The 18,117-nt window shown below is 53.8% G+C and overlaps 1 protein-coding gene across 3 annotated transcripts; it reads left to right on the top strand.

The window, feature by feature from the left end:
- The first annotated feature begins 6,276 nt into the window (after positions 1-6,276).
- C8H11orf24 (chromosome 8 C11orf24 homolog) lies at positions 6,277-16,629 on the top strand. 3 transcript variants are annotated; one of them, XM_060019435.1, is made up of 5 exons: positions 6,277-6,414; positions 8,768-8,965; positions 12,964-13,137; positions 14,039-15,107; positions 16,211-16,629. In XM_060019435.1, the coding sequence occupies exons 2-5, from the start codon at positions 8,926-8,928 to the stop codon at positions 16,536-16,538; spliced, it is 1,611 nt and encodes a 536-aa protein (XP_059875418.1). In that variant the 5' UTR covers positions 6,277-6,414; positions 8,768-8,925; the 3' UTR covers positions 16,539-16,629. The 3 variants fall into 3 exon arrangements, with proteins under 3 accessions (XP_059875418.1, XP_059875420.1, XP_059875419.1); XM_060019436.1 differs by lacking the exon at positions 6,277-6,414 and adding an exon at positions 6,602-6,619; XM_060019437.1 differs by having other exon boundaries at positions 14,039-16,350.
- The last annotated feature ends 1,488 nt before the right edge of the window (positions 16,630-18,117 follow it).

The following is an 18,117-nucleotide window of genomic DNA, read 5'->3' as shown; positions in this document are numbered from 1 at the left end:
AGACACGCCATGTGACAGCCCCTCACATTTACTCGGAGCTGTATCTGCTGCATGGGGCCCCCAGGGTTTGCCATCAGATATTTCTCTGTGCTGCCACCCTCCACAGAACCCTGGATAAGGTGACCCTGTGTGGCCAAGCCAAGGGCTGAAGGTTGAAACTTCAGTTTTATCTGCAGATTTGATAAGCATATTCTTAATCCTTTTCCCCAGGACATCCAATAAAGCTATCAATTATCCAGTTATTAGATGGAGCAATCTATGTATGTTCATGAGGCCAGGATTTGTTAGTAATGTCATTCAAGTCTTTAATAATCTTACTGTTTTGTTTTTGTTTTGTTTTGTTTTTTGGGGGGAGGGCGTCTGCTTGTTCTATACATTACAAAAAGAAGCATATTAAAATCTCTCCCTACGTTGGGGATTTTTCCATTTCTTCTCTGCCAATTTTGCTTTATGAATTTTGAGGTCTTGTTATTGGGTGCATTCCAATTTAGAATAGTTAGAATTATACATCTTCCTGGTGTCTTTGATTTTGTATAATTAGTAAGTGAGTCTCTTTACCTCCAGTCTTTGATTTTGTATAATTAGTAAGTGAGTCTCTTTACCTCCAGTAAAACTTTGTAAAAAATAAATTTTATTGGGGGTATAATGTACATGCAACAAAATGCATTCATTTTAAGTGCTTGACTCCACTTACACACAAACACACACACACTCATGTAACTACCATCACAATCCTATTTTCACTTTTGCCTTTCTTTACAGCAGTGTTCTGTTTTTTAGTTAAACTCATTTAGGCAGAATTTACATTCAGTAAAATTCACACTTTCATGAGTTATGACAAATGTATACAGTTGTGTAACCATCACCATAAGCAAGATATATAATAGAATATTTCCATCAAAAATTTCCCTAATGCCCTTTTGTTGGGGCGGCCAGATTTAGCAAGTTGAGCTGAGCAACCTGTATTTTATCTGGCAACACTGAGCCAATCCCTCTATCCTCATCCCATTCCCTGGTGACCACAGATTTCTGTCTCCATACTTTTGTCTTTTCATGAGTATCCTATAAATGAAATCATATGTCTCTCTGTTTTTTTTTTCAGATGCTCTGTGAAGAAATTCACTTTACCACTTATAACTTTAAGACTTTGCATACATTACAACAGTGCATTAGTGATACAAACTGTAAAATCCTTTTCCATACCTTTGGATTTTGCATATGATGGTTCTGCCTCAGTCACTGCAGGTAGATTGAGCAAGCTTTGTTTTTGTGTTTGTTTGTTTTTTAACATGCATTCAACTAGATAAGATTCAGAATAGATTAATACTCCCTTCTTATCATTACAGTTAGCTAAAAAATTGCCTGGCAGCCCACCAAACAGGATTTGCTTTAAGACCAACCCACAGAGTCAGTTGGAGACTGAGGGCACTGGGACATGCTGGGCCGGCCGTAGTAACGTATGTCTCTTCCGTGTGGCTTCTTTCTCTTAGCATAATGCTTTTGTGATTCATCGGTGTTGGTGAATGTATCAGTAGTTCGTGCTTTTTTATAGTTAAGTATAGATATAACACAATTTATATATCCATTCACCCACTGACTCATTTGGGTGCTTCCAGCCTTTGGCAATTATGAATAAAGTTGCTACAGACGTTTTCATACAGGTCTTTGTATGAACACGTTTTCATTTCCCTTGGGTGAATACCTAGGAGTGGGATTGCTGTGTCATATAACAAGTGTATATTTAACTTTATAAGAGACTGTCAAACTGTTTTCCAAAACGGCTCTACCATTTTGCATTCCCATCAGCAATGTGTAAGAATTCAAACTGCTCTGAATCTTTGTAGATACTTGGTATTTTTGTTTTGGGCCGGGAAGGAGGACAAGGCGGTCCTAGTACTGCCCTTTCTTATCTGACTGATTACACAGGGGGTTCAGTTGGTGAAAGTTCATCAAGCTATAAACCTGTATGTACACTTTTCTGTGCATATAATAATCCTCAATAAAAAGATTTTTAAAGTACACAAAAATACCTTTGAATAATTCTACTAAATTAACTAAACATGTGTTGAAATTTAAAATGTGATTTTTAAAAAACTGAAAGAGGGCTTCCCTGGTGGCGCAGTGGTTGAGAGTCTGCCTGCCGATGCAGGGGACACGGGTTTGTGCCCTGGTCCGGGAAGATCCCACATGCCGCGGAGCGGCTGGGCTCGTGAGCCATGGCCGCTGAGCCTGCGCGTCCGGAGCCTGTGCTCCGCAATGGGAGAGGACACAACAGTGACAGGCCCGCGTACTGCAAAAAAAAAAAAAAAACTGAAAGAAAAAAAAAATCAGTGTAAATTCATAGTAGCCTGGCTTCATAATCTCTTAAGATTTTTTTCCCCAGCTATCCATAGTAAATATCTGAAAGGCAAATTCATATTTCTGCACATTATAAGTGACAGGTCAGGAGGATCAATCCAATGTGTATATAATTATATTCCTGTCCTCATCAATTATCCATTTTTATTCTAAAAATTCTCATAATTTCAATGTCCTTAGTTTTGAGTTCAGGATGTAAAAATGAACTGTCGATGAATAAATAATGACCGGGGCTTCCCTGGTGGTGCAGTGGTTAAGAATCCGCCTGCCAACTCAGGGGACATGGGATCGAGCCCTGGTCTGGGAAGATCCCACATGCCGTGGAGCAACTAAGCCCGTGTGTCAGAACTACTGAGCCTGTGCTCTAGAGCCCGTGAGCCACAACTACTGAGCCCACGTGCCACAACTACTGAAGCCCACACGTCTGGAGCCCGTGCTCCGCAACAAGAGAAGCCACCGCAATGAGAGGCCTATGCATCGCAATGAAGAGTAGCCCCCATTCTCCGCAACTAGAGAAAGCCTGTGTGCAGCAACGAAGACCCGACGCAGCCAAAAACAAATAAATAAATAATGACCATAAAGGGTAGAGCGTGAGGGCAAGTATTGGTCTTTTCTTCCCTAGGAGCAATGGTTCACTATTCACTAAGTCAGCGTTCATGGCGACTTTATTAAACATAACAACCACGAGTCATGAGAATTGACTGTAGGATAAACTGAGGCACAGAGTGGCTAAGCCTCTTGCCCACTGTCACTCAGCTAAAAGTGAAGGAGCCAGGGTTTGAAGCCTGGCAGTGTTACTCCAGAGTCCTTTTACATGGGGGATCTAGCATGGCCTTACATTCAAATGAGATTATAAGTCAACAACTAAGAGGACCAAGCTAATTTGTTATTTAGCTATTTCTGCATAGAAAGCACCCGAGAGCATCTGGGTCCTGAGACACAACTTGAGGATTTAAGTGTATCCTTCTCTGTCTTTAATTCATCCGCTGCCATCAGAAGAAGCCCAGCAGGCCTGCTTTCATTCATATAATACTCCACACACGCAGCTATGCGGTTCCCAGAGATATGCTCAGTGGTGCCAGGTGACCCCAATCCACTGAAAGTTGCCAGATTCTCCTATGAGAGAATGAGTTTCCCTGTATTCTGGACCATCTCAGCCAGATATTTCCATGGTTCTCTGAAATCCATTTTCTAGCAACACCCTAGACTGGGGGCTTGCAAGCATTTTCTCTAGAGGACCAGGCAGTAAATATTTCAGGTTTTTGTGGGCCACACAGTCTCTGCTGCAACGACTCAACTCTGCCCTTGCAGTGCAAAAGCAGCCAGATAATACATAACAGAGGCGTAACTGTGTTACAATAAAGCTTTATTACAAAAGCAGGCAGAGGGTCGGCACACCCCTGCTCTAGACTATGAGCTCCTTGAGAAGCTGGGCTGCATCTTATCTTTGTAATTTCAGCCCTAGCGGGAAAAATTTTTCCGATTTTTACCAAAGAGGAAATAAAAACAGAGGATCACAGAGGCTGACTTTAAGGAAGGCAAGCACAGAACTGCAACTGGCTGTTTAGGTGTATTTTCACTTGTGAATTGAACAGAGGTGCTGCATTTTTCATGTTAGACCTGAGCTACTTGGGAAACTTAAAGCAAAGGATCTTGTCTTGGGACGTCCCTGGTGGTCCAGCGGTTAAGACTCCATACTCCCAATGCGGGGGGCCAGGGTTCAATCCCTGGTGAGGGAACTGGATCCTGCATGCCGCAACTGGGAGTCCGAATGACACAACTAAAGATCCTGCGTGCCTAGGACCCGGAGCAGCCAAATAAATAAATATTTTTTTTTAAAAAAAAAAGGATCTTGTCTTCACAAACCCTCCTACCTGGCCTGCGTCTCAGCAAACCTGTCTTTGCAGGGTAAGTTCACCTACACAACCGGAAACCATGAGGTACTGGGTGGTGACAGTTTTAAATGGAGTTTCAGGTGCTCCCAGGGCTCAGAGCTGGCTATCTGACCCTGTCTTCGCACACCCGCGGTTTTCTGTGTCTGGTTTAGTTTCTTAGCCCAGGACCCTGTTGACATAAAAAAACACACAACCTAAAAGTTGAGAATTATGTTTTATTTGGCAGATAAAACTGAGGACTTAAGCCCGGGACACAGCATCTCAGATAACTCTGAGAGGCTGCTCCGAAGAGGTAAGGGAAGAGCCAGGATACATTAGGAGTTTTAGCAACAAAGACCAGGGAGTCAGAACATCAAAAGATTACTGTTAATTAAAGAAAACCAGATATCTCAAGTTAAGGAATTTAGCGCTTTTCTATATATGGGAAGATGCAAGAGTCTAGGCTTACTGAAATCATTCCGTTGATATGCACCTTAGCTATCTGGGGCCAGTATCTTGTGCTATCTCAACCGAGTCCCCTCAGGGCACACTGGGGTGGTTGCAGCAGCAGACTGCTATATTGCAGGGGGTGGAGGGGTGGGAGGGGGTTCGGGGTTGGGAGGTGGACCCAGTTTCTATCCTGAGTTCCCTCAGGGCTCCCCACTGGAGGGCTGTAATGTGATGGCTTGATGACTACAACCTTCTTTGTTTACGATGGGGCAGGCAACTTTTTTTTTTTCCATTGATAACCCAAGACACGTTATAAAACTGTCTGAAAATAAAGCCTTTTGGTTTATTCCCATTGAGATTGTCTTTCACAGACAGGCTTTGGTTCGGATTTGGGGGAACTTGATAAGGTCTTACACAGACTGGGATACGGTCACAAAACTAGTAACTTACAAAGCCTGTTTCTTTTTTTTCTTTTTTTATTGATATTTTAAATTGAAGTATAGTTGATTTACAACGTGCCAATCTCTGCTGTACAGGGAAGTGACTCAGTTATAAATATATATACTTTTTAAAATATTCTTTTCCATTATGGTTTATCCCAGGAGATTGGATATAGTTCCCTGTGCTTACAGTAGGACCTTGTTGTTTATCCATTCTAAATGTAATAGTTTGCATCTACCAACCCCAAACTCCCAGTCCATCCCCCTCCCTCCCCTCAAAGCCTATTTCTTTTTTGTTGTTGTTGCTTTTTAATACACGCTTTCTTTTTTTTTTAATATTTATTTATTTATTTGGCTGCGTCAGGTTGCGGTATCCGGGATCTTCCTTGTGGCATGAGGAATCCTTCGTTGCAGAGCGCCGTCTTCTCTCTAGTTGTGGCGCTCCGACTCTAGAGCCTGCCAACCCGAGTTCCCCTGCATTGGAAGGCAGATTCTTAACCACTGGACCACCAGGGAAGGCCCCCAAAGCCTATACCTAATGAAGGTCAAGTCCCATTCGCTTTCCTCTATACTCCGTTTTGCCCCACTGTTATTCACATCTCACAATTAAGAAACATTCTGTGAGCCTCAGTTTCAGCATCTGTAAAACGGGTGCGAAGCGCGTCACAGTGCTATTGCAGAGTTAAATCACCCAACCATGCCCAGGTCTTGGCACGAGTAAGCACTCAAAACACGCTGGCGGCCATCCCGACTATGGCTTACTCCCAGCGCAGGCCCCCCCGCCCCCCGGCTGGATAAAGTCGGAGGGATGAGGGAGGGCATGTGGCAGGGTCACGCCGTCGGGGTAGGTCTGAGATCACCCAGCCCCGGTACCTCGGTCGCTACAGGGCAGCGTCCACAGACTGTGAGACGAACACCAGGAACCACCACTTCCGGCAGAGACCTGCCCGAAATAGCCGCTTCCAGCCGCTCTCCAGACGTAGCCGGACCCCTCCGCGGTGGGCGGGGCCCTGGGTACAGCCACGCCCCTCGCTTCCGGCTCGCCTCCTGCAGCGCCTGGAGCCGCTGGGCGGCTCCCGGCTTCGGCCGACGCTGCCCCGCCCGCCAGGACCCGCCCTTCCGTGACGTCACCTCCGGGGCGGTCCGGGAGGGGCCAGAGCTGGGGCGGCTGCCCTGAGCAGGCTTGGCTTGCGGTCGCGCTGCTCCGGTGCCGGCCACGTCCGCACGCCGGACGGCGGCCGCTTCCCCGCCGCCCGAGGGCCTCCGGGCCGCCGCAGGCCTGCCACGCCCGGGTAAGGGGCCCTCGCTGTTGTCCGTGGAGCTGTTGTCAAGGCTGCCTGAGCCGGCTTGGGGCTGAGAGAGGGAGGTGGAGACAGGAGGAGGGGTGCATGGGAGCACGAGAGGCAGAGGAGGGGGCATGGGGCCACGAGAGGCAGAGAAGCGGGACAAGAGAAAAGATGAATGGGGACATAGAATGCAAGCTGGTGACGACTGGAGGTGAGGAATTGGAGGAGAGGAAAGAACGGAAGGAGTCAGTTGGGGGCCCAGACTCGGAAGGAGCATGGATGGGAGCCCAAGAGGCGGGAGACAGGAGGAGGGCTTAAGGGGATCCCAAACCAGAGAAGAGACCCGGGTCGCTCCAGTTTGGGAGCGGAGGAGAGGGAAGTTGGGACACTCCCGGATGCGTGGGGAGCTAAAGGGTCCTGCCCGGCCAAGGCTGGGCCCCAGGAAGAGTTACCCTCAAAGAAAGAGTTGGCCCTTTAGGCGACCCAGGCCTACCCCAAGCCCGCTCTACCTGGGAGGGTGTTGTTCATTTGCATTTACCTGCTCGCCTCCTCCAGGTGAGTCCGGGTGGCTAGTTAGTGTGTGGAATTAGCTGTTAGGCTAGTATGAGGAATCCATGGTTTGCCATAAGACATGAATATCTACTTAGAAATCTGCCTTTAATAATGTTGTTGTTGTTTTTTCTCCCTGGAGGAAGCATCTCTAAAATTTCAATACAGATGTTCTGCTTATATGCCAGACTTGCCTAATGGACAAAGGAATGTCAAATCTACCCAGACTGCTAGCAAAAACTAGCCTCTTGATCAGCATTTAGCCTGATACCAAAAATTCCAAAAACCTGGAAGGAAGCGATGTAGTTAAGACGCTCTCCAGTGCTCTGGGTTCCCATCTGCCACAGAGACACTTCCTTTGGACCACAGGACAATGTCTGTATACACAAACCCAAAAGTCTGTGTCGCGATACCAAAGTTCAGCCAGGTGACGTGTCAGGGCAGGTATCTGTGGTTTGCCCTGTACTTGCTTCCGCAGTTCCTGTCCCTCGGTATGTATAGTTTCTCCAGCTTGGTGTAGGGACTGGGACCACGTTGCCGCTGATAAATAAGTTACTAGTGTGACGGAATGTGGCGGGCAACACTTGTGTTGAGCCCAGGAAAAAAGGAATTAAGCAATTTGGAGAATTGTAATCCAGAAAAAGGAATTAAGCAATTTGGAGTCTGATATCAGGTAACTTGCACACAGCACCCTGCATATAACAAACGGTTTCTTGGAAGTTAAAAGTAAAGCCAAGGTTGGGAACATAAGAAATTGGAAATGGGAGATGTTGAGAGGTAGCACAAAGTCAAGGACCGGAGAAGGTCATGAAGTAGGCACCCAGAGCCACATTCTGAGGGTGCCTTTCTAATACAGGGTTGCCTGGCTAGTGGGGTGCTGCCCCTTCCCTGCAGAACTTGTGAGGGGCTGACCCCTGAAAATGGGAACTCCCAGCACCAGCCTAACCTCTTGTCTTTCCACCTGCCCTGCTCTCCTACTCAACACTTAGTCCTTCTTGCTTATTCCCTTCCTGCACAGGGGTCTCTTCTTTCTGAGACCTTGATCTGCCCAGTCACTCTGCACCAGATCATGAGGATAACTGGCCAGACCCTCATTTAAGGCTCACTAAAGCCTTTTCAGGGGAGACTATGATTCTGAGTCTTGTTAATGCTTTGTCCGTTGTGAGTCAGATTAGCACAGGCCCCCACGTGGGAATCTTGACATTTAGAATACGCTGTTGGAAAGCGGAGTCAGGACCATACCAGAGAGATGAAGTGACAGCACGAGGGCCTGTGCTTCACTCCGCACAGCGGCCAATTCCTGTCTCTGTGGGAGTGATCACCAGCCCCGCTGGCTGAGGGAAGACAGTGATGGCATCCAGCAGAGGTCTCCTGAGCGACCAGTGGAGTTTCCTGAGATAGCTTTAGAGAGATGCTCCATGCACACGCTCACCTCATGTGTGTAACTGCACACGTGCATGTGTATGATTGCACGTGTACACACATGGCAGCGTGCACGCAGGTGTTGCCATGTGCACATGGATACGAGTGCGTGTGTGCGCGTGTGTGCGCGTGTGACCGCATGCATACGCACGTGTACCTTTGCACATATGCGTGTGTGTTGCTGTGTGTGCACATGGGCGTGTGTGATAGAGACCAGGCCCGTCCGTGGTGGTTCTCAGGCATCACCACCTACACATATCTGCCACTCTAGGAGGTGCTGAGTTTCTTTCATCTCCTCCTGAGTTTACACTAGAAAAATGCCTCCCTCCTCACTGGATTTTTCCCCTGTGCTTTTCCTAAGGAGCGTTTATTCTTTTTCAAACCGTAGATGCATCTTCTACCAGAGTGGAGCATCTGCCTGGATCCCACGTGTGCCACAAAGCGTGCCATGGCCTGGGAGTGCCCTTCAAAGCCGTCCTCGCCTCCTGCAGAGCCAAACCTCGCCCGACAAGCGCACAGTGTCAAGCCCTCAGCCCCCCGAGGAAGATGGCCCAGCCTGGGCACACGCCCCGAGCAGCTGCCTCTCGTGAGTGTCCAAAGCCCTGCGGGCAGGGCCACCTGCTCAGTGACAGGACAGTGAGCCCGAAAAGGGCCCCGAGGGGGCTTTGCAGGGACAGGGTGGGCAAAGGAAAGACAGCGAACCTCAGAGGGCCAAGCCGTCCAGTGTGCAGGAGGCCCGTTCGCTGTCAGAGCTTCTGCCTTCTTGGGTGGCCCTGGTGGGGGGTCCCCAGGCAGGTATGGGAACCGTGTGGTCCTCTGGGCCGTCTTCTGTTTCTGTGAGGTTCTCTCTGGGCCTCGTGTCATGAGACCACGATACTATGGGAGCCCCTCGCTGCACGGGCAGGGGTGCTGCATCTCACTGATGCGGGGTGCGGAGGGGGCGCCTCCTAGCAGAAGGGGCCCCGGGAGGAGACCGACTAGAGTCTGTCCCTGGACCAAAAATGGGACGGCCCGTGTCTGTTCCAGGATGAGGGACTGGACGGGAAGGCGGAAACCCATTCAGGCCCTTGAATCAGTTCCTCCTGCCTTAGCTGGAGCATCAGCTCTGAAGCGCCAGAGGCGGGGGTGGCAAACTGTGGCCTGTGGGCCACGTCTGTGCCTGCTGCCTGTTTTTGTAAATAAAGTTTTATCGGGACCCAGCCACACCCATCACATACCTATGGTCCATGACTGCTTTCGCAGACTTGAGTAGCTAAGACAGACCGTATGGCCCACAAAAATCTAAAATATCTGCTATCTAGCTCTCGATAGGAAAAAGTTTCCTGACTCTGCTCCGCAGGTTTGTAGTGAGGTGGCAGTGGAAAGCCTGGGGTGCATTCTGGAAGCCCCTGTCAGATCCAGGGCTCAGACTTGGGGAGCATGTTGGGCTCAGTGGTGGCATTTTTAATGCATTCAGTGGACGTGACTGGCCAAAGAGGAGTCGCTTAAATACACTTATTGACGGAGGAGCTGCATTTACTTCAGCTAATGTGGGGGGAGTGGGAGCTCTCTGTGCCTGAAACCTCCCTGGTTCAGTCCTTCCCCCTCATGACATTGGTCTGTTTCTTCTCTCCCCACCCCACCCCCTCTGTTTCAGTCAGAACAAAGAATGCCTTTTGCTCTGGAGAAAACAGATGCAAATCTGTGGTTTGTAGGGCTGGGGAACCTTTTTAAACCTGTAAGACACCAGGAGCTCTTATGGACAGTTTTGGCGGGAGAGCGCGCCATGAAGCTAAACTAAAGTTAGTGACTCTCACGAAGGGATTAGAAGCATGGGGGAGGGGAGTGCCCAGCCTTCCAGCAGAGTTTGTGCTCGAAAGGGTTTTTCCAGTCGTGGGGCCACTTTGCAAGAGCCCCCGCTGCTCACAGGAGAAAGAAAGCCACCTCTAGATGCCCCTTTATGCCGCACGGGGACTGCTTTCGCGTGGCCGCCAGCAGGGCTGGAAGTGCTCCTCGAGGGGGCCGGGCTGGGCCAGGAACTGCCGGTATTTCACGTGTCTGGCGAGGGTGGGCTCGTAGGGGAGAGGCCATGGGGCAGCCTTTGAAGGCGGCCTCGCCGTGTTAAGGAGCTTAGGAGTTATCCTGGGAGAGCAGGGGGCTTAAGCACTGGAGGCAGCGTCAGCTTTGTGGGTTACAGAGATCTTTCTGGCAGCTGTGGCATGGCAGATGGAGCAGGCCCAGGATGGGGACGCTTGAAGGTGACCCTTGGGGCTGCTGGGAAGCCAGTGAGCCTGCCCTGCTCCGCGGGAGGGCAGCCTGGCCGCAGGGCCGTGGAGAGCAGCAGTTAGCGTCCGTGCCAAGGCGAGGAGTCCATCAGCACGTTTCGTTCAGGGTGACCTGAAGGCTCCCTTCCAAGACATTCTGTGGAACCCAAGGGCTTCGCCATGAGGGCCAGGGGAAAGGCCGAGGGCCTAGGACATCTTCAGGCAGGACTGATTGTGGAGGCACCCCCGGGAGTCGCCAGCCCTCAGGCTCCCAGCAGACTGTGCTCTGCTTGCCCTGTGCCCACGTCGAGTTTGAGTCTCAGGACTAGCCCTCGTTGCACGTGACTGGGCTGTTGTCCGAGGGGACCTGGGCCTCGCAGGTGGCCACGTGGGACTCCGGCAGTTGGGTGGGGCTGAGAACAGGATCAGGGCGCACCCAGGACCGGCAGGGCATGAAGTGATGGGGCACTTGAGGCCACCTGCCCCCTCGGTTCCCCTGTAGTGAGGGACCTGAGCCTGCCAGCATGTGGGAGAGACCTGGGGTGAGTGGGGAGACCCCGCTGTGTGCTCGGGAAGCCAATCCTGTTGAGGCTCAGCTGCCGTGGCGTCTCTGTAAGTTTCTGCAGTTGCACCGTAACCCTCGGAGACCAGGGCTTCTGTGACCAGGTCCACTTAGCCCACCCTCTGTCCCCTGCTGTGGAACGCCCTTACTGAGTCTCTCAGCCTTCACAGGCCTTGCCCCCTGCATCGCCACCCCAGCTGCCCCTTGCCAGAACGCCTCGCTTGTCACACCCCTGCCTCGGGCCTGCACGGGCTCGCCTCCCCCCACACCAAAATCCAAACTGCCCCGTGGTGGCCTCTCTCTCTCTTGTTTAAGCCCAGGTCTCACTGCGCTGTCCCCAGGCCTCTGGCCCTGCTGTCATCACCTGCTGCTCCTGCCACTTGCCCCCCCACCCCTTTCCCACCAGGTGGATCCCAACCGTCTTTCAGAACGTGGCCCAGGTGTTACTAGCCAGGGTACCTTCCCTGGCCCCCGCCTCCAACCCCACCAGCTGAATTCCGTGCCTCGTGGGCCCTGCAGCACGCTGTCCCGTCCCACCCACCTCTGGGGCCTCTGCACAGAGGACCAGCCTCCACCTGACCCTTCGCAGCCTCCCAGGTGCCATCTCCTCCCTGTTTCCCGACACTTAGTCCCTCTACACTGGCACCAGCCTGCACTGACCTCTCTTCTGTGTCTCCCGTTGGAGGCAGGCTCCCTGGAGGAGGGGGCTGTGCGGCTCTCATCTTTCTGTCCTGAGTGTACTGTCTGGCGCATGAGCAGGCACTCGGGGAGTATTGGACGAAGGGATGGGTGATGGGCGGTGGATGGGTGATGGGCGGTGGATGGGGGATGGGTGGTGGATGGGTGATGAGTGGATGGGTGATGGGTGGATGGGTGATGGGTGGTGGATGGGTGGATGGGTGATGGGCGGTGGATGGGTGGATGGGTGATGGGTGGATGGGAGACGGGCGGTGGATGGGTGATGGGTGGTGGATAGGTGGATGGGTGATGGGTGGGTGATGGGTGGATGGGTAATGGATGGGTGGGTGGATGGATGGGTGGGTGATGGGTGGATGGATGAATGGATGGGTGATGGCTGGTGGATGGGTGATGGGTGGTGGATGGATGGGTGGGTGGATGATGGGTGGTGGATGGGTGTATGGATGGATGGATGGGTGGGTGATGGGTGGATGGATGGATGGGTGGGTGATGGGTGATAGATGGGTGGATGGATGGATGGGTGGGTGATGGGTGGATGGATGAATGGATGAGTGATGGGTGGATGGGTGATGGGCAGTGGGTGGGTCATGGGTGGATGGTGGATGGGTGGATGATGGGTGGATGGGTGATGGATGGGTGAATGGATGGATGGGTGGGTGATGGGCAGTGGATGGGTGATGGGTGGTGGCTGGCTGGCTAAGTGGAATCTTTCCATGTGGTCAGCTGTCACGGGTGCAGAGAAGTGCTCTGGGCCCTGCAGAGGCCACAGAGAAGCTGAGGAGGAAGTCTTGGCCCCCCTCTCTGCTGCTCTTTCATACTCTGAACTCTGAGCTGGGATAGTAAGACACATAGTGAGACTGGGTTAAGAAGTGCTATAAACCCGTCAGAGCAGGCACCGGGCGGATCCCTGAACACGTGACTGAGACACTCTTCCTGAATGCTCTTCCTGAATGCCAGGCCCCAGGGGAAACATCTGGCTGGGTTTGCACCCTGGGACCTCTCGGAGCACTCCACAGCCGGCGCGTTGCCAGGCCTGTGCCCCGTGCGTCACTGACCAGATGCCTCCCTTCCTGACCTTAGGTTCCTCGGCCAAGCAGCAGGGAACTGTCAGCAGCCTGAGGAACGGCAGGCTGGGGGCCTCGGGCACCGCCCAGCCTTGCTGCCAGCTCACCTGCAAGATGTGGACAGCCCTCGTGCTCATCTGGGTTTCCTCTTGGTCCTTATCTGAAAGCCACCTGACAGCCCTGCATCCACGTAAGTGAGAAAGCCGTGTGACTGCTGGACGGGCCTGCAGGGGCCCCGCAGCTCCCGGGGGCTGGGCTGCAAAGGCCTGTTGGGCCAACATGGGACCTGGCCTCTGAGCCTTGAGAGGGTGACTTACTTGGCCTTGCAAAATGTCATTCCTTCCATAAACCTCGTCTTTATTGGGGAGTTTGTCGATCCACACGTCACATATTTAGTGGCGCTTCTCCTCTGTGCCAGACACTGTTCTTCTCCAGGAATCCTGCTTTGAATCCGATCATAAAGCCAAGAATTCTTGCATGGTGTGAATATCTGGGCAACGGTTTATCTGCTGTGTAAACCTGGGTGTGTGTTGGATAGGTTTTTTTAATGGCGAATCACACCTGTAATGTGAGAGATGATGATATTTTGAGAACTGGATCAAAAAATGAAGCTCTGGGGGCTTCCCTGGTGGCGCAGTGGTTGAGAGTCCGCCTGCAGATACAGGGGACGCGGGTTCGTGCCCCGGTCCGGGAGGATCCCACGTGCCGCGGAGCAGCTGGGCCCATGAGCCATGGCCGCTGAGCCTGGGCGTCCAGAGTCTGTGCTCCGCAATGGGAGGGGCCACAGCAGTGAGAGGCCCGCGTACCGCAAAAAAAAAAAAAATGAAGCTCTGAAGCCTTTCATGGGCTTGGGGTTCAGAGAGCACAAAGGAGATTTTAAATCAAAGTGCTGAGCGCCTCTGTGATGGGCTGCCGGCCAGATGTGTGCAGGGAGGAGATGAGAGGGAAACGTGTTTGCCGGGCTAAGAAGCAAGGCACCACACAGCCTCCCCGGCCAGCCCCACGGGCCGGAAATTAAGGCAGTCTCTGAATGATCCACCTGCAAAGGGTTGAAGGTGATCGTATCTTTTCCTCCCTTTTCTGACCCTAAGGGTACTCAGTCCTCAACAAGACGCTGGAGAATTCAGAACAAAACTCATCCATGGAAACCATTACAAGAGTCTTGAATGAAATGTCTGCAAGAATGACCTCGGTGACACCTTCTCCCATCACGTTGACCAGAGGGACTTGGGGAGGCGACCCCACCTCTCCTGCGGTCACAGCAGGGACAATGCACAGGACAGAGGCAGGCGCGTCAGCGACGGCAGAAGGGACCCCTGACGGAGCCACCTCCGGGGTGCCCACGCCGCCTGTCCCGGCGTCTGACCGGCGGACCCCGTCCTCACCCCACACACGGGCGCCTGGCAGCGGCACACTGTCTGGGCCAGCGACGCACACAACACCCACGCCGGCCACGGGTGCTCCCACAGCTGCTGCAGCCCTGGCAAGCGTAAGCGGCCCCTTGGACTCGCACGGTCGTCCCGGGCACACCCCCGGCCATGCCACAGCCAGCCCCACGGTGCCCCTGAGTCCCCAAACACTTAACGCGTCCACACAGGGCCCCACCGTCCAGGCGCCGACGGCCCGGACTGCGGCTGACGCGGCAAGTAGGCCTGCGCCCACCCTCCTCAACACAACCCCAGAACCCGCCTCCCCCTCTTCGGCTTCCGCATCCATGACAGTGGGGACCACGACCAAGGCCCCCCAGCCGGCTGCCAGCACAGCGCCAGCATCTGCCCCTCACTCCAGCCCGGCCCCCCCGACGCAGCCCAGCCCCGTCACATCCATGCCGGGGGCCGCGGGGCCAGGCACCACTCAGACGCCGGAGCAGGGCGAGCCTGAAGCCGCGCCTGGCACTGCTTCCGTGGGGCCGACCCCTGGGAGCTCAGGGGACTCCAAGGTGCCAGCCACGGACGCGTGTCAGCTCAGCACCCAAGGCCGGTACCTGGTGGTCTCCAGCGAGCCCCTGGCCCAGTCCCCGGTGAACAGAAGTTTCCTCCTGGCAGTGCTCCTGCTGGGGGTCACCCTCTTCATCACAGTCCTGGTTCTGTTTGCCCTGCAGGCCTACGAGAGCTACAAGAGGAAGGACTACACGCAGGTGGATTATCTCATCAACGGCATGTACGCCGACTCAGAGATGTGAGGGGAGGGCGCTTGGCCGGGCCTGGGCTGGGCCCTTCCCCTCCTTCCGTGTTGCCTCTGTGGCCAAACCAAGTGCTTCCAGATTCTTTTGGTGCAATTTAGGAGACGTGCCAGTCGCTTAAACACATTTAATCGTTGTCCGATTAATTCCACGATCACTAAAGAGTTGCTGCTTTTTTCATATTTATTTTTGTAACGATCACGAGCAGGCAGTGATTCTGCCTTGGGGTGGGGTGGGCGGCCCCGGGGTGGGTCCCGACCTGAATTAAAGCAATGACCCTTTCCACTCAGACCCTGTCTCCCCGTTTGTGTGGGCTGCGTCCTGCCCGCCCCCGCCCCCCGCCCATGGTGGCCGGGGAGCCTTTTCGAGATGCATGTGACAGGGTGTGTTCTTGTAAACGTTGAATGTAATACGAGGCCCTGGCCATCTGCTGTGTCTGTGCTGCTCTCCTGGGCTTCGCTCTTAGGCCCAAACCTGCCCCAACCTGGGTGGGAGGAGCCCCAGCCTTTGAGGGTCTCTGGCACCGCGTGGAGGTGGGGCCCCTTCCTCTAACCCTCCTTTTTCAGCACTGTGAAGTGGCGGACGCGTGAAGCCTGGTTGGGGCACGAGAGCCGAATGCAACATGTAAACCACACCTGAGCTACACAACGTGGCCAGGTCGGCAGGACCTGCCCAGACCAGGCTCTAGGTGACCCCGCACAGCTCATGGTGGGCCCTGGCCGAGTGGAAACCCAATAAGCTGGTGCCGTGGGAGAGTCATTGCTAGCACCTCGCTCCAGGTCACCCCGGGACCCAGGGGAGCGCTAGGCCCGAGTGAGCCCAGGGCCCTCTCCTCAGCAGCACGATTGCCCCGGTGCCAGGCCTCATGTCCCCAACAGCCCTCAGCGCCCACACTGTGCTTGTCCTGTGTCACACGCTGTCCTTGTGTTTCATGCACGAAACTCATTCAGCCCTCACCCCCGCCCCAGGAGATCAGGGCTCTGATCCCCATTTTAAAGGCGGGGCCACTGAGGCAGAGGAGACCTAACTTACCCACTGAGGGCCAGAGTCCAGCTCTTTCCTTAACTATTTTGTTTTACAGCCGCCGGGGCTGCACTTGGCATTCTAGCTTCATCTGCTCACCAGCCAGAGGGAGGCAAGAGAGCTGGCGGGCAGCACGTGAGGCTGCGTTCCCAGGCCAGGTATGCAGCCACCAGCCGTGTGACCCGGAGCAAGTGTGGCGTGTTGTGGACTCAGCCGCTTTACCTGGGCGATGGGGAGACTGTCTGTCTGTCACGGCCCCCAGGGGCATGCTGCCTGGAGCGATTCCAGGTGGGGAGTTGACTCTTGCTTTCTCAACTACTCTGAACCCTGAGGAGGAGACCGTTCTACCTGGAGACTCCAGTTTCCCCATCACAGAAATCTCCTGAGCCAGGCCTGCGTGTCCACTTCCTCTTATTGAAATTCTGCCTCCTCCAAAAGGAATTTCAAATGGCGCATAATAAAAGACGATGGTAGTGAACTCCCAAACCATTTGAAATAACTTATGAGAGTAGGGAGGAGGGATGGGAACAGTCCTCACCCGTTTTCTAGCTCCATCCCGGGTTTCCCCAGCCCATCTTTTCTCACTGGTTGGTTCACGGGGCCCAGCAGACCCCTTTCCCTCCCCAACAGCTATGCTGTGTGTCCTGACAGCTAGGCTCCAAGCAGCCTGTGCACCTGTGTTTCTCCCTGCCCTAGCCGACCCATCGTCCACCTGGGCCCATCTGCCGTGTGATCACAGGTGCTGGCGCTGACTGTGGCTGAGAAGGTGTCAACCTCACTGACCGGAGCTCCAGGCCAGGCTGCAGCTCTGTTGTCCTTGAGTCTGAGCGGCCACCTGCTGCCCGGATCAGGCAGCTCTGCACAGAGTGGAGAATCGGGGGGATTTAGGGGGTGCCCTTTTCCTCTGCCAGCATCACCCCAGCCGCCTGTCAAGGGCAGGCTCCACACCCTGGCTGGTGGGGTCTCACCCGATAGAGACAGAGCCTTAGACGCCCGTGAGCCATGGAACACTGGGTGGCTTGTTCCTCTCCGGGGGGTAGGACAAGGGGCAACCCGCAGGGCTGGCTTTCATCCTTAGCCTGTGACCAGGGGCCTCTGCCTGGCACTCCTACCTCCAAGGAATGGGGGTGTGGAGTGTCACGGGGCCTGCCTGTCCCTCTGCCCCAGCCAGGACTCCAAGTCCTTTCCTCCCAAGAATCGGTTGTGCTCTCCACCCCACCCCCTCCCTCCTTAGCGGTCCTATTCCAACCATCCACAGTCATTTTGGCTCCATGATGGGCCACAGATTCGTAACACGCGAGGCCAAGCTCAGCCTCAGCCCTCAGGGCTCTTCCTAAAACCAGTGGCGTCACTGCTTACGGGAGCTGGAGACCTGGGCTTCATCCTTGAGGCCGACTGACCATCCCAAGTTCCTGTGCATGGGCCTCTCCCCGGCCAGAGTCCTTCCTGCTGTCCTGCCTGGGGCCCCTCCACCACCTGCCAGCTCCGACCCAGCTGTCTTCCACCCTGCAGCCAGGGCCCCCTCAAGATACAAACTTGACCACACCTTTCCCTGCCAGCAGCCCTTCCCGGATAAAGACCAAGCTGCCATACCAGGCGTTCCAGGCAAACCTTCCAGTGCGTCTGGCTGAGCGGAGACTGAGGGGAGGAGCCAACCTCGAGAAAGCTCATAGGACGTGGGGAGCACAGAGGGCCCCTCCATGCAGGCCTGTCCAGAGCAAGAGGGGCTCGACTTTCCTGGCAGTCCAGTGGTTAAGACTCCGTGCTTCCAATGCGGGGGGCCCGGGTTCGATCCTGGTTGGGGAACTAAGATCCCACATGCCACGCAGTGCGGCCAGAAAATAAAAAATAAAATAAACCAATCTAGGGGAGATGCACGTCTGAGCCCCAGGCCATCCCCTGCCTTGGAAGCCACCAGCCTGCAGGGGCCAGGGGGGAAAGTCCCATTCAGACTCAGCTCATCAG

The sequence above is a fragment of the Delphinus delphis genome, chromosome 8 (assembly GCF_949987515.2).
Source record: "Delphinus delphis chromosome 8, mDelDel1.2, whole genome shotgun sequence".
Classification (NCBI taxonomy): Eukaryota; Metazoa; Chordata; class Mammalia; order Artiodactyla; family Delphinidae; genus Delphinus; species Delphinus delphis.
The sequence above is the reverse complement of the archived record's forward strand: the minus strand, read 5'-3'. Positions and strand labels throughout refer to the sequence as shown.

Bases quoted from the DNA above. Each gene is read 5' to 3' on its own strand.
- C8H11orf24 (XM_060019435.1), top strand. From the start codon at position 8,926: ATGGCCCAGCCTGGGCACACGCCCCGAGCAGCTGCCTCTC. The intron at 8,966-12,963 runs GTGAGTGTCCAA...TCCTGACCTTAG, and splicing joins GCCCCGAGCAGCTGCCTCTC to GTTCCTCGGCCAAGCAGCAG. The intron at 13,138-14,038 runs GTAAGTGAGAAA...TCTGACCCTAAG, and splicing joins CCTGACAGCCCTGCATCCAC to GGTACTCAGTCCTCAACAAG.